General features: G+C 40.3%; 1 protein-coding gene across 1 annotated transcript in view; it reads left to right on the forward strand.

Moving 5' to 3' along the window:
* The first annotated feature begins 963 nt into the window (after positions 1-963).
* Positions 964-15,119, forward strand: part of TMX4 (thioredoxin related transmembrane protein 4) — a 29,038-nt gene continuing 14,882 nt past the window's right edge. Inside the window, exons 1-2 of the mRNA XM_067292709.1 lie at positions 964-1,143; positions 11,236-11,351. Coding sequence (XP_067148810.1) covers positions 968-1,143; positions 11,236-11,351 — 292 coding nt within the window. The 5' untranslated portion in view covers positions 964-967. The remainder of the gene's footprint in view (positions 1,144-11,235; positions 11,352-15,119) is intronic.

Consider the following 15,119-nt stretch of genomic DNA (forward strand, 5'->3'; position numbering starts at 1 on the left):
TGTGAGGAGAGGCTGCAGGAGCTGAGCTTGTTCAGCCTGGAGAAGCGCTGGCTTCGGGGGAACCCAATGGCCACCCCCCAGTGCCTGCAGGGAGGTGACCAAGATGATGGAGGCAGGTTCTTCACAGTGGCGCGCTGCTGGAAAACAAAGAGACAACAATCATAAACTGAAATGGGAGCTTCTGACTGGATATAAGGAAAACTTTTTACTGTACGGATGATTAAGCACTTGGACAGATGGCCCAGGGAGATACTGTGGGACCTCAATCCATGAGGTTTTCAAGACCCAACCAGACAAAACCCTGAGCTTCCTGCCCTGCATTCGGAGTGACACTGCTTCGAGCAGGAGGTTGGATTAGAGATTGCCCGCAGGCCTTTCCAGCCCATGACTGAGGGAAGAGCTGCTGCTATACAGCTTTTTTACACTACCCAGTGCTGCTATATCCAGCTGTACTTATTGCAATCTCCGCCTCATCACCACTCAAGTCATTATTCCCTTATGGCTGGGGGACTTCAAATACACAAGAAGGAATAACAGCTTATTTGCTACTTCTACACATATTTCACTGTGTTTTGAAAACGGCTGCAGCTACGACAGCAGCGCTGCCAGCAGAGACCGCGCCGCCGATCTGCAAGAACGCCCGGCTCGGCCGTGCGGTTGTGCCGTTACCCCCGATTCCTGAGGCCGCTAGCCCGCGGCAGGCGCAATTCGCGAGCCCCCGCGCAGGACGGCAGCAGCCGCGCCCCGCCCGGCAACAGGGGCGGCGCGAGGGCGGCCGCGCCCCAATGGCTCCCGCCCAACGGCTCCCGCCCAACGGCCGCGCCGCGCCCGCCCGCCCTCAGAGGCCAGGCCACGCCCCGCCGCTGGCGGTGTCCGTTACTCGGCGCCCGCCCCGCCCCTTCGCCCCGGTTGGGCGGGGGGAGCCCGCGCGCTCGCGGCTTCACTTCCTGGGCCGGGCTCGTTTAACATGGCGGCGGGCCGCGGAGGCGGGCTGCCGTGGTGGCGGCTCCGCGCCAGTGTCGCGGTGGCAGTGCTGCTTCTCGCCTCGGCGGGGGGCAGCGCCGGCGAGCCGCGGAGCCGCGTGCAGGTGCTGGGCGGCTCCAACTGGAGCCTGGTGCTGCAGGGCCAGTGGATGGTGGAGTTGTGAGTAACGGCCCTCTCCTCTCCGCGCCCGTTCCGTCCCGGGCGAGGCTTGGGGCGGGCTTGTCCCGCGTGGGGCGGCGGGGGCCGGGGCAGCTCGCCTCCGTGCGCCCCGGCCTACCTCGTCCGGGCGCCCCCTCATCCTGCGTGCCCCGGTGGGGGAAGAGACGGGGCCGGGCCGGGCCTGCCCGTCCCGTCTCGGCCAGCATCGCCCCCCCCCCCCCCCCCCCGAGGAGAGGGACGAGGTGCCAGAGCAGCCGAGCACCTTCCCCTCCAGCCCGGGGCTCGCCCACGGAGGGGGCGGCAGGAAGTGGCAGTGTAATGTCCACAGAGGGCAACGCAGCGCCAATGCTCTTGTGCCTTCCTTCTTCCACCACCAGTATTGTTGGCTCTGAGCCTGCAGGCACGCACTTGAGCTTATTTTAGTGAATGTGATAGGGGTATTTTTCTTCAGATTTTTGTCTAGAGGTTTGGGAGGGCAGAGAGTATCTGAGTGTCACCAGGTTAAAACATAAAAGGTCTAGTAGACAGCGGCTTTACTGATCACATTTCAGTGGTCCTATTCAATAGTTACTTGCTGGGGAATTATGTTGGGCGACGTACCTTGCCATTCTTACACATTTGGGACTTTCACTAGATTTTGTACAAGTTAGGAAAGCTGAATTTGGTAGATACATTTAGCATGAATAGCTTTCCAAAGTGATAGATGTTACCTACTATCCTGATGTGCCATCAGTTCCAGGTGCCCCACTCTAGAATTTTCTTTGTTTCTTTGTCTTATTGACAGCTAGAGAGGGTTTCCTGTTGACTTCTAGGGATTTGAGTGCTGTTAACTAATTTCACTTGTGGCATGATACTGTTCTTGAAGCACATTTTGTACTTGAAAGCAGCTCACTTCTTTGTATTCAGAAGGAGAAAAGAAACCTGAGATGTTTTTGATAGAGCAGTTAAAAAATAGTAATTTAAACGGGTTATGTTCACATGGTATTTGTGTGCTGTGCAGCTGTGAAATAAGATTTTTTTTTTTTTTGTGGCATGTAGGCTACTTCTTTGGAAGTGTTTTGACGCTTTTAAACAGATTAGATAGTCAAACTAACAAAATTATGATACAATCCCATGTGGTCATGTTATAAGAGAAAGGAGGAAAAATTTCTGAAAGGACGTTTGTCATAGTAAAGTCAGGCTTCTTATTCTTTAGGTGCTGCCCTGAGTTACAGCAGATAGTCAAATTGTATGTATCACTTAACTGATATCCTCCTGACTTCCTAGAAGATGTGTGAGCTAAGTAGCCTGCTTGGAGGCTTAGTAATTGAGTGGGTGTTAAATCTTGATAAAATATTAGATTAAACACAGGATGCAAGCAGGGAGCCTGTGAAAGAGGATATGCACCATCAACATCTGAACTCATGCTCCCTCATAAATGTTTCCATGGCTTCTTTAAGGGTTGTTGTTGTTCTGTTTTAGTATTGCATTTGAGTTATCTTGAGTTGAGCTTCTGATTAGGGGAAGGGGCTATCACTTCACCTACGACTTTACTGCTCTGGATCCTATTGCAGACCTAATGTTGTTAGCAAATAGAGAGGGACAATCCTGTAATAGCTGATTGAAAGACTTGGGGATGGTGTTATTGTGACTAGGTTTTTGGTTTTGACAGTCTTTTATTCTGCTTTTCCACCTAAAAGGTGGGAGAAGAGAGGATCTTGGGGAGGGGGAGAAAATAGTTTATTTTCTCAAATTCTCAGAATTAAAAATTTTGCCTCTTTTGGCATCTTAGTTCTATACAGAAGCCATTGTATGAAGTTACCTATTAATACACAAGTCAGAGAATCTTGCATGAGAAAAAGGTCATTTAGTCATTTGTGGTGGCTCAGTGCTTTCTGCTTCTTCTAAGAGAAAGTATTTAAATACCTAGTGAGGCAGACCTCGGGGGAAGAAAGAAGAGAGGAAGTGACAGATGAAATCTGAAGTGTTTGGGATAGCGAACACTTAAATTGCTTTGGGTGTCTTTGCTCATACTTCACTTGAAACGTTGTCCTCTGGTTTGTAGTGCCAGAGTAGCTGACAATAGCAGTGGTGGGAAAGTTAGCATTAATGCTAGCTGAATGTGGTAGATGGTGCTACGTTGCCTAAACTAGACTTACTTTGTGTACTATATTTGATGTGCAAAAGATACTTGATTCTTCATGCTACTTTCTGTGATGGGTTTCGTGATGTTTTCCTCTCCTCTTTGAGAAAACAGTCCTAAATGAAAAAGAACTTCTGTCTCCGTTGAGAATGCTGACTTAATGCTGCTGATTCTGAATTTATGATCATTTGAAATTCTCAGTCACAACTGAACAATAGCTTGAGATCCAGTATTGATATTTTTTCTTTTTTTTCCCCGTGATTCTTACAGCAGTTCTCACATTGACAATTTTTGTCTTCTACTGATTTTGTCTGGTTTTGAGCTGGTGATCTGGACAGAAATCCTGCACATCAGTTGACTGATTTTATTCTTTCCGTGCTGTGTGGTTGGTCTTTTGACAAGACTGCAGTATCTTTCATCAAAACCTCATTTGCTCAGAGAACCTTCTGGGGTTTGGTTTGTTTGTTTGTTTTTAAGACCTTTTGTTTTCCAAGCAGTATTTCATGTTGTAATAGGATCACTACAAAAATATTTTTATTGGTTGTCTGCTTTAAATTCCTCATTTGAAGCCTTCTGTCCCAGTGGAAGTGACTGCTACTACTTCTGCATAAGCTCAGTTTTTCCAACTGTGAAAACAGTGTATGCCAATTACTGTATGCTACCACTTTGTTATTAGTTGCTTTTGGGTGAACAAAAGAAAAAACTTCAAGTCAGAAATGACTTGTGTGCAGCATTAGTAGTGGAAATAAGACTTTTTTCATACCTCCTAACTCTAATGTACTTGACTGGCTTTTGGTAAATATTCATAGCTGGCAAAATTGCGGACACTGGATGCATTGCTGGATTTCATTGATAAAAATGTTCTGGATAACTTTGTGTCTCTGAAAGACATTACAGCATTTTTTTCCTTATTGTTATTATCACAGCATGCAAATCCTCACTGAACTGCTGATAGTATGAGAATGGAACAAAATGCTTTGAAAGGCTTCTTTATTGACTTATTTCTAATCTGTAGTTGCAAGATAATGCTTCATTGATATGAGGTGTTTCCGTTTGTGTGCATCAGGCATTTATAGAAAACTAATTCTTGATCTGTTTCTTTAAAAGTGCATTTTGCATTTATAAACATGGCTTGTTCCAAGCTTGACAGATCTTATCTTAGTATCTTCTCCTTTTTGAAGGAGATAAACATTTAAGGGTATTCTTTATGCCACTGGCTATAAATGAAACCAAGTACTTCATATGTTCATGTTGACTCTGAAGTACTGCAGGTGCTTGCCCATCAGGAAAATCTTTAGTTTTGTTCCCACCTAGGATGTTAAGCATCTTGGCTCCCTTTATTTTCAGCGGAGACTTAGCACTGTGTGCTTCTGAAGAAGTGTTGTCTTAGTTTTCTATTTTAATTCTATCCAAGGTGACAATCAGGTGGATAGTGAAGTAATAATCATGTTTTCAAGGCTATCTTATAATATAGGCCTGCACTTTTTTTTTACTCATTAGCATTTATAGGTGAAAACATTCCCCTGCTATCTAGTAGGCCAGACTTATCACAATGGTTCAGTGCTTGATAGCTCCCACTAGCACGTTTGTCTTGAGGTTTCAAAGGAGTATGCTAAAAATCTAGCCATATGTTTCGGGGTCTACATGGGATTAGTGCTTTTAAGCACTTTGGCTTTAAACAATTTGTATAAATAAACTTGTGAAGAATTCTTTAAGTTATTTAACCTTTACTGTAACTTAGATTCAGAACTCAGTAAGGTTGGGGAATCTTCTGACTGTAGTTTGTAAGTGTATAGTCCTCATTTCCATCTTGATTTGTTAGTATCCAGGTTTTTCTTTGTCCAATTAATTAAAAAAAAAAAAAGGGGGGGGGAGAGTGAAATTCAAGTTGCTAAAACTCTGGTCTGGTTGCAAAGCTTCTGTAGACCTCCTCACTGAGTTCAGAGGAAGTGGACAAATAAAGTGTGAACTCTTGTTATTTAGTAACTGAACATATGGCTGATTACTGTGCCACACATTGGCTGAGCAGAAAATGACAAAATGTGAAACTGAAATATCCTTTTTAGCAGATGCTTTACTATTGTAGAAGGGACAAAAGTATATAGAATGATGGAACTTAATTTGCTGAAGTCCTGGAACATCTTAAATCATTTTAAAGTGATTGATTGGCTTTCCATCTTAAAAATCAGTATTCAATCTTAAAACTCCTTTGGTAGTGAATGGAAAGGTTTTCTGAATTGCATATGGTAGTTTTATCCTCTTGTTTGTTTTTGAAACTAGGAAGCTGAATAATTACTTCTTCCTTTGTTTTACATCTTGTTCTTGGAAGGTTAAAATGTTTCATTACTGATTTGTAAAAGAAGTAGAAAGTAGTATTCCAAATGTTATCTTAAAGAATGCAATTTAATTGGATTATAGAGCATCACACCACAATGGTATGCAGTTACTTTTCCCTTGACTCAGGCGCTATAGGAAAATGTATGTATATTAAGCTATTGAAGTAAAAATGACAGAATGAGAATTCGTAAAATTACAGGTCAAGCTGGCAGCCCTAGAAAAAGTTTTCTAGAACGTGCCTCACTATCGTCAGCCCAGTCAACCTACAGCAGCGGTTAGTTTTAGTTGTTTGAACTTCTGCGATAGCTTGTGCAAATTGGCTTTGGATTATGCCTTGATTTGGGCTACTGCTGGTTAAAGTATTAATAGTGGTTGTGACTCTAAAATAATTTCTTGGTAGACTTTTGTGAGCTTTTATTAATGCTTTGACATAGTATGGCAATTGATTAATGAAATGTTGGTCCTCAGAAATCGGTTTGTAGAAGGAATATAAGTTATTCAGTCTCTCAAGTATCCTCATGCATACTGCAGGCAAGCCTGTGGTTTTGAGGCACTTGTGTGGAGCTTGGCAGGAGAATCCAGAAGAAAACCGAAAACCTTTGTTCCCTCTTTGATGTTTGAGATAGCTAGGGTTTTAGCAAATTCTTGAATTTATCTGTTGTGGAGCATCCACTGGGAATTTGCCCATCTGTTTTGGAGGGGTTTTGGCTCACTGGAAGAAACTTCCTGTGTCAGCCTTCCAAGTCTGTTCTGTTGTGATATGGGTATTGGTAGATTACAGGGGCTAAATTGTATATCTTTGACTAGCACCTGCTCACTTAAAAAAAGGAGACCAGAACTATATAATTGACTTTCTGAAACTTACCTTTTCTTGAAGTCATAATACTACCAGTCCTGCCTCTAGACCTGTGTTGTAAGAACAAGAATGAATCAGATGATAGTCTGAAGATAACACCCAAAAAATCAGGCACTGCCTTTGTTTTGTTGTGTGTTTGTTGGGGAAAAAAATTATTTCATTTCATAACACATGTAACGACCAGGAACAGTATACCTCCTCCTGTTTCATCAGTCTAGAGCACCCAGGCTGCTGGTCTTTCTGTTAATACAGTGAAGTTCAGTGTGATGGGTACCACTTGGTAGTGTTCGCTGCTTCAGGAGCAGAAAAGAAAATTAAGGCATAATAGCTGCTTAAGGAAGGAAAGTACCATATATTAACACCACTTATCAGCAGCTTTTTTGCATAGATGGCTTGAATATACCGTGTGCTAAAGACTTGTATGTTTCAGCACAAAATGCTAATGTGTGTCTCTTCATGCTATTTGGTGCTTTTTTTGTTTGTTTTGAACTAAAATGATGCCATACTTTACAGAGAGGCTAATGGAAGGAGGCGGATCGCAGAGAAACAGTCAGGAAGCCATTACTTGAAAGAGTAGAGGAGGGGGAGTGCAGAGGATAGTGAGAGGGCAAGGCATCCGGAAGAAGTAAAACAGAGAAGCTAGCCCAAAGAAGGAGGACTTGTGTTGCAGCATCTCAGGACATGGTTTGAATGTGTAAAGGTGTACAGGATTTAATAAGTGGAAGTTCTAAGGAGCAAATAATGTAATATAGTGCAGTTGTCTTTTGCTTCCTGGTATTATTAGCACCTTTTCAAAAGCAGATTGAAATACTGTGTGGGTTTTTTCTTTCTTTTTTTTTTTTGAAACACTTCAAAGGAGCTAAAAGGGCCTGAGAATTACAGTTCTAAATGTTTCTGGGCTAGTATATTGAAGCTTTAAGACCACCGTCACTCAGATTAAATGAAATTTTCCTATGGCAGTTATTAGTCATCTGTGGTTCACTTCCCTTTTTTAAGAAGGTTTGGGGCAGCTTGGCCTTTCCCTTTCAAATTTGTTTATACTCTTTTATAGAGCTAATTCTTACTGGACATCTGAAAGCATCATTCTGTTTTACGGTTTTGTAAGTGACATAGGTGACTGAGCATTTAATAAATTCCTGTGTTGGGATGTTACAGATACAAAATTAGTATTTAGAAAAAGTAAATATTTTATGTTTTAGTAGTGTCCAGAATTTCTGGCTTCTGTTAGGCAAATCTAACATGTTTATGAATCTGTAGCAGTAGGATTAAAAAAAAAAATCTTGATAGAACAAAAGTAGTAATTTCATTCTGATATTGCCATTCCCCTTCTATTGGGTATTGTTGAAACAATTGCACCTCTTAATATTACTCCAAACTGAAATTCAATAGACAGCTTTGGTTACTGTAAACAGTACCTTTCATAAAAGGGACAGAGTTGTGTGCTCTGAGAATAGAGGTAAAAATGGCTAGCAAAAATTGGAATGTAATTCAGGAACATAAAGCCAATATGATAAGTCAGACTGTACGTGCCAATGTTCAGCTGGAGTAACTGGATCTTGTAGTTCCATCCTACCTCTGATATTAGTATAAAAACTAGGAAGCCAAATTATGTTCTGTCACTACCAAACTGTGGTATAGGTGGAGTTTAACATGTCTTTGGGCTAAAGAAAAGATGGTTCTAATTGTTGATATTATCTCAGCCATGTGTGTATTCCATATCCCACTTAATTTCATTTAGAAGGAATTCTCATGAATATCGAATTAAAACATGAATGTTGATATGGGCCAAATTTGCATTTTAAGGTCGGATGATACCTTAAATAGGCTGAAGGATACTTTAATCTTGGGAATCTCATGACATGAATGTAACACATGTAGAGAAGCTGGATTTAGAATACATTCCTAATTCTGTGTTTATTAGAGTAACATCAGCAGCAGCATTATCTGACGGTCATGCAGTTTTTTAACTATCAGTCAAGCTATTGTAATAAACTGTAGTTTCTGTTTTAATGTATAGATTCTGTCAAGCTATTATTAAAAGCACTCTGTAGGCAGTACAATAAAAAACAGCAGTTCTGCATATGAGATTTCTAATATCTTTCCAGTATCTTTTAGAAAGATACTGAAGATCTGTTTCCTGGCAGGATAAGGCTCATACTTTTTTCCAGATGCTCTCATATGGAATGATGCTGCTTCACAAACCACTGTGTTAACTTTCATTCCAAAATCATACATCTGTAGCACAACAAAAATACAATGCTTGTTTTCAACTTGTATCCTTTTAACTTTTAAATTACAAGATTCTCATGTTGAAATACTTACTTAGGTTTCAAAATTACCATTAAAAATTTACGAAGCACTCGGAGTAAATCTGATTCTGCCTCTTCTATGAGAAATTGCCTGTTTCAGTTCAGTCTGATTTACGTGAAACATCTATAGGTGACTGGAGAAATATCTCTCCCCAGCCAGTAAGAATGTAAGCATTCATCATCGGAAGACCAATGGACAATATTTAGTGCCACTGTTCAAGTCAGATTGTAATACTGGCAGATAATCCAGAGGGGTAGGGCAGCTCTTCGCTGAGGCTTCCAGTTAGAGTCTGGTGGATATGTAGGCTGTTGAGGATGCCAGATTCTGTCCATGAAGGAATTTCTCTTTCTCACAGGCTATTATCTGCCTCTGTAGATGGTAGACTCAGTTGCATCCTGCTGCAGCAGAACTGAAGATACCAACTTATTTTATGTGAAGTTCTTAACTTGTTCTTCACAAGGGAAACTGAAAAATGTGGTAGCCTGCACCACAGGCTGTATTCTAGCCTGAGATATTAGTTCTCACTTATTTTTGCCCAGGTTGGGTGCTGGGTATAGATGTTGCAAGTGCCAGAAAGCCACTGAGGGGTGCCTCTGGGACCATGGTTCTTCCCTCCTGCTCCTAACTCTGCAAAAGCACCCCCCTGATGCTTTCTTCTCAAAATCTGTTATCTCTGACTTGATTAAGTCTACCCCAATCCATGAGATTCCATGTAATAGCATATTTTCTGGGTGGTCACCATAAGCACTCATGGTATTTCTTATGTCACCAGGACATTAAGCCTAGCATCTTTGAGAATAGGAGACTTGATCACAATGACTATTCCTAGCACAATCTCTAAGTCTTAGTCTGTGTGTTTTTTTTTTTTTTTTTTTAGCAGGATTGCAGTGAAACTCATGGGAAAGAAATAGAACTTTTTACTCATCTTATGCATAGTAAATAGTGGTTAATTGTGTGTCTAGTTCTCCTATCTTATCTTTGACTGAAACATAGCTAAATGCAGTAAGATCAGGGTACAGTTGTGCTTACACAGAAATGTGTGTGAAGGAAACATTCATGTTTGAGATGGATTTAGAGACTAAAATGGGCTATTAGACAACCCGGTGATCTTTGAGGCTGAGTATCTACACTTAAGTGGTTGGCAGCTGCCTCAAAATGTGTGCTGTATATTATGCTTCATTGTACTTGAAGTCTAATAGACTTCAGATGTGGTGCTGCAGTTATAAAGGGAAAACCAGTGGGAAGACAGAGTTCTAGCTCTCATTGCCATTGCCCTTGAGAATAAGATAGGATATAAATTTGGGGCTTTTGTTCCTAGTTTATTCAGGTTTCTTTGCTTTGTTTCTCTTGTTCTTTTTCTGTTAGCCACGGATGAAGAGCATGGTAGTACATATGAAATGCTATGAGAAATAGGATGCCTGTAGACCTGCTACTTTTGCTTCTTTCATTTTAAGACAACAAACACAGGTGCTTAAACCTTCCCCCATAAATTAGGGTAAACCGCCTAAATGCCTCTTATTTTTCATTTGCAAAATGTCAAGTGTGTGTATGGGTGATTGCCACAGCTCAGTTATGTACTATACTTAGATAAATAATATTATCTTTTAGTTATATATGTACATGTGTGCGTTATCTTAATTGCACGTATGGCAAACCATTGCAAGCTGCAGAAGTTTGGCATAGGCTTTGTAAACCAGGCTAGGGTAAAGTAAGTAAAGATGGCAGATGGGGTTCTATCAGCATTTAAGCAGTATCTATCTGAGATTATGGATCTGATCATGCTCTCTGATATTATCCTTTCCAAATTAGCAATTCTTTCCTTCATGTTTATGCTATCAGTAATAATTGCAACCTTGGTTTGGATAGTCTGGTTGTTAGTATAGGAAACTCAACTTTTAAAACATGCTGCACTTTTTTTTTTTTTTTTCCCTTCCCTGAAACTAATCCTGAGAGGGGGAAAAAAAAGCTTGAAAAAGACGTAGGATGAGCACAAGGAATTTGATTTGAACTGCTTCTAAATCTCTAAAGAGTGCAATCACAAGGGGCATGCTTTGATGTATTGAGTAGTGAGCTAAAGCAAATGTAATTTCCAGAAGTTCTGAGGTGTGTGAAACCAATACAAAATGTTACATTGAGGGATGCCGCTTCAGAGGACAGCCTGGCTTCGGTAATTCAGAGAGCTGCTGTGTAGATGGATGCATTTTTATATGTAAATAGAATGAATCATACAAGCCGAGTAGTGAGGGATTTGGATATGAATTTCTCAAGTATGGGGATTTGTTTTTAATAACATGAGGAGGAACGTATGGATTGACAGAAAACTATTTGACTGTCTTATTCAATAGACTTGATTAAGAACTGCAGTTTTTCTGTGACTGATGCTTTTGTATTTTCTCTGTACAGTAAATCAATTTGAATGTGTATAAGGATAAGAATACTAAAATATTTAACCCGTTTCCTCCATTAGCTATGCTCCTTGGTGTCCAGCTTGTCAACAAATTGAATTGACATGGGAGAGTTTTGCAAAGGAAAGTGAACATCTAGATATCACTGTGGGAAAGGTGGATATCACTCAAGAGCCAGGTATGGTGTGAAATAGACTGTATTTTAATAAAAGAAATTATTCAATATAAGTAGTTCTTAGCATCTGGGAGTGTGCTGCATTCTATTTTGATTTAAAAAGCTCTTTTCTGGTTTGACTGGTATCCCAGGCACTCCAATAATGATTATCCACATTTCATTTCACATAGTTCACATCTGTGAGACTAGGAGTTTATAAACTTAATTGGGAAGTTTAAAAAAAAAAAATCAGGTGAGTGATCCAACATAATACTGTGTTAAAAGGGACTTATTTTTTATTTTAATCTGCTTCACTGAAAGCTGTTGTCTGTCTCATTCCGTTCTCTCCCCACAGCTATATCCAGTTTATAGCTTCCGATTGCTGAGACTTTCAGGGTGTGGTAGTAATACCACAGTGCGAGTCTGCTTTAATAAGTTCATTTCACTTAATTGTTTCCACTGTGGTGCTGTTTGTCTTGTTTAATTGTAATAGTGCTTTTAATGGATAGATTTTTATTGTTGGAGAAGCACATACGCAGAAATGTCTGCAAACACCGTATTTGTGCTTATGTGGATAGGTAGGAAACAGCCTTATCTGTGTCTGCTTTAGTGATTCCTTTCAAAGTCTTGAATGTGTGTTTGTTTAAGCAATACTAAGATTGTTTAAACCTCTACATGTCTTGGGAATGCTTCATGCTTATTTTGGCTTTGAGGGGATGAAAGGCTGTTTCAACGATCTTCGACAGAATTAGGAAGAGATGTTACTAGAATAAAAAGGCTGAACTTGGGAGGGTTTTTTTTTTTTTTACCTTTCAAAGTATGTGCAAATCTTGTTCCTTTACTATTCAAAAACGTGATATGCCAAGCAAGTTAGCTTTATCAAGTTAATAGCAGGGAGATGACTTAAATTTCTGTGCCTGAGACGACAGCTTAAGTTCATGAGAAATACCGATTGTTCTAGACCTAATGTTGATTCATGTTTTGTTAAATGTCTACAGGTATACAAGAACTCTCATGCCAAAAAGCTCTTGGTGTGGGGCTCTTCTTTAGTGCTTATATTAATCATTAACAATTTAATAAACAGAGGATTCTGAACATTGGGGCTTTTTGCACAAAATAAGCTTAATCAAAGTGAGCTTCTGCTTCTTCATGTTAACAAAATAGGGGTGCTTATTGTGGTGTTCTTGACTGCTAGTTAAGGCTACAGTTGGGGATACATTATAAACCTATTCCATTACCTTGTCTTAGTTATTAGGTAGGGACTCTTTTTGCTTATGTGGTGTTGAAACAATAGGATTTCAGTCTTGATTGCTGCATTTGGGTGTGACTAACTTAGAAATGCTCTATCAGCAATGAGGCTGTAAAAACAGAATATTAGAGGTCTTGAAGAAGTTATTCTTTCTGGTAAAGACCTCGAATACAAGTACTGGGACCTGAAGGGGTCGGGAACTGATTTTTTTGTTTGTTTCTTTGTTTTTTATCTAAATACTTCCGACTGCTGAGTTACACTAGATACTTAGGATCACTTAAATATCTCTTTTAACTAGAAGTCTCTTAGATGTTTTAAATTCTAATATTGATGAGAGTTTGACCTCTAAGGATGTTTGACTTCTGCAAGTCAAAGGACTGACCAAAATGTTGATTCATAGCTGTAACAAAGCATGCTTAATATACCTACAGTATCTAGTTCAGTGTGAAGTGTGGCAACTGTAGCCGCTTGTGAAACTAGTGAAGGATCAAACTGGAAAGCAAGTATTTATTACAGATTTAACCTTTTGATGTAACTTTTAAGGTGTATGAGCTCTTTTGGAAGCGTTTCAAAGTTTTGAGGTGTTTTTCTTACTATAGGCCTATGCTTCAGCCTTCTCTTTGGTGTGCTTAAGTGCTCTGTCCCCTATTTTTTGCCTACCTGATGGTGTCTTAATTAGCTTTGGTTATGTAAACAACTTCATCAAATTGAAAGTGGTCAAATTGCAGCAAATCAGGGAAAAACACGTTGGATGTGTGTATGGTTGCATGAAATTGCACTTCCAAAACCTGGAGGAAAAAGTAGCCATTCATGGTTCCTAATTACAGCACATGCCAAAGACTGGAGGCTATGGATTACAGGACTGCCAGAGCCTTGGTAGAATTACAGCATATCCCAATCACTTTACTTGCCTGCCTTAAAGTGTTTATACTTTCTTTTTTTCTTTTTTTTTTTTTCCTTCTGTTGAAACATTCAGCATTTTGAGACCAAGTAATGGGGAAGTTTCTGGATCTTGAAGTTCTCTCTATTTGTGGCACCTTTTCTTAAGTTCCCAATCACAGCACTTAGTTGTGCTTTAAAATAAAACTTCTTGGATCTTCTGTAATCTTCCTTGAGTACTTGCGCGATTAAAAGCAGCTATGTTTTTTAGATGGCTTCTGTATGCTGTGAGTATTTAAGGTGCATATGCCAAAGGCTTCTTCCTGTTCTTGGTTACCTGTTGACTTTGTAATGGGCATATATCAGTTTTTGTTTTGGCATGCTTTTAACAAGAGCTTTCTCTAACTGGCTAATAGTTTAAATGTGGTAATGAAAAGCAGAAAGACAAAAAATTGAAGTGAAAGAAACTTTCTTTCTGGAACCTTAAAGAATCTTGTGCTTGATTTGATTTGAACATATATTTAAAAAAAAAAAATTTTTTTTGTTGTTTTTTTGGTGTATTCTACAGGGAGATTCACACTAAGAAATACACTACTGCTGGAAATTCTTAAAATACCTGGATTGATTCAGTCTGGCATGTCTTTGTCACTAAAAGCAGAAACTCCTTTGCTCTAGTACTCCTTCCTGACTAACTTCCTGGTGCAGAATGCTGCTGCTTTGTCGTGAAAGTTAGATAAAGACTTAGCTCCCCAAAACACTTTCAGAGCTTTATAAAAAGAAAAGTTAAATAACTGATTCCCACTCCTTACATTGGCCCTTTTTGTGAATCAGTATTGCTGGCTAGAGGAACCATAGCCCTTACTAAGGGAGTTAGGCTACATGTCTAAGGGCTGATAACCTCTGAAGTCTGCTGTATTTCTTTCCCAAAATACACTGCATTAGTGCATGTGCATTAGTAGCACATTTTTCTCTTTTGCAGTGTCTTCAAGTTGAACGTGTTAAATTTCAAAGCAGCATTGCTAAGTGCTAAGGTGGGATTCTCCCCTCACTTGTAGGGTGTGTATGGGGGCGTGGGGGGTGTTATGGTGTTTTTTTGTTCCCTCTCCATAACTGTCAGGAGGTAGTGTCAGGTAGCCCTGACAGACCTCAGATTTGGGAATAGGAAGTGAGTGGTGTTTTCAACTGACAGCTTGGCTGAGTCTTATGGACAGACTGCTTATGAGATGTTTGAGACCTTTCTGCTTCACACCTGACTCCTTTTTGACATGAATCCATACACGAGAAGATCTTCCTTGCTGTACTGAACATAGCAGTGATGCTGGAAGCACTTGCATTTGTTACTCTGTAGCAGAACTGAATGGAAGGCCGGAGAATTTCAAACACCTTCTCCCCCCCATCTCTAATCTGCTTTATGATTTAGAGAACTTCCCTGCCCTGTGAGTTGATTTACATTGTCACTCTCTAGGTTGATACTTGTGAAAAGATTAACCTTTATTTGCCAGTCAGTGAAACAGCATGCTTCCAATGCAGGGATCGCTTCCAGTGCGGGGATCGCTTCCAGTCAGCCTCATGAAGCCCTGCTTCAGCTTTCTTTGTCCTTTCTGCCACCTTCTGTCTAATGCTCAAAATGCTGACATGACCCAACCTTTTGGATGATGTAAAAA

The sequence above is a fragment of the Apteryx mantelli genome, chromosome 3 (genome assembly GCF_036417845.1).
Source record: "Apteryx mantelli isolate bAptMan1 chromosome 3, bAptMan1.hap1, whole genome shotgun sequence".
In the NCBI taxonomy this organism is placed as follows: Eukaryota; Metazoa; Chordata; class Aves; order Apterygiformes; family Apterygidae; genus Apteryx; species Apteryx mantelli.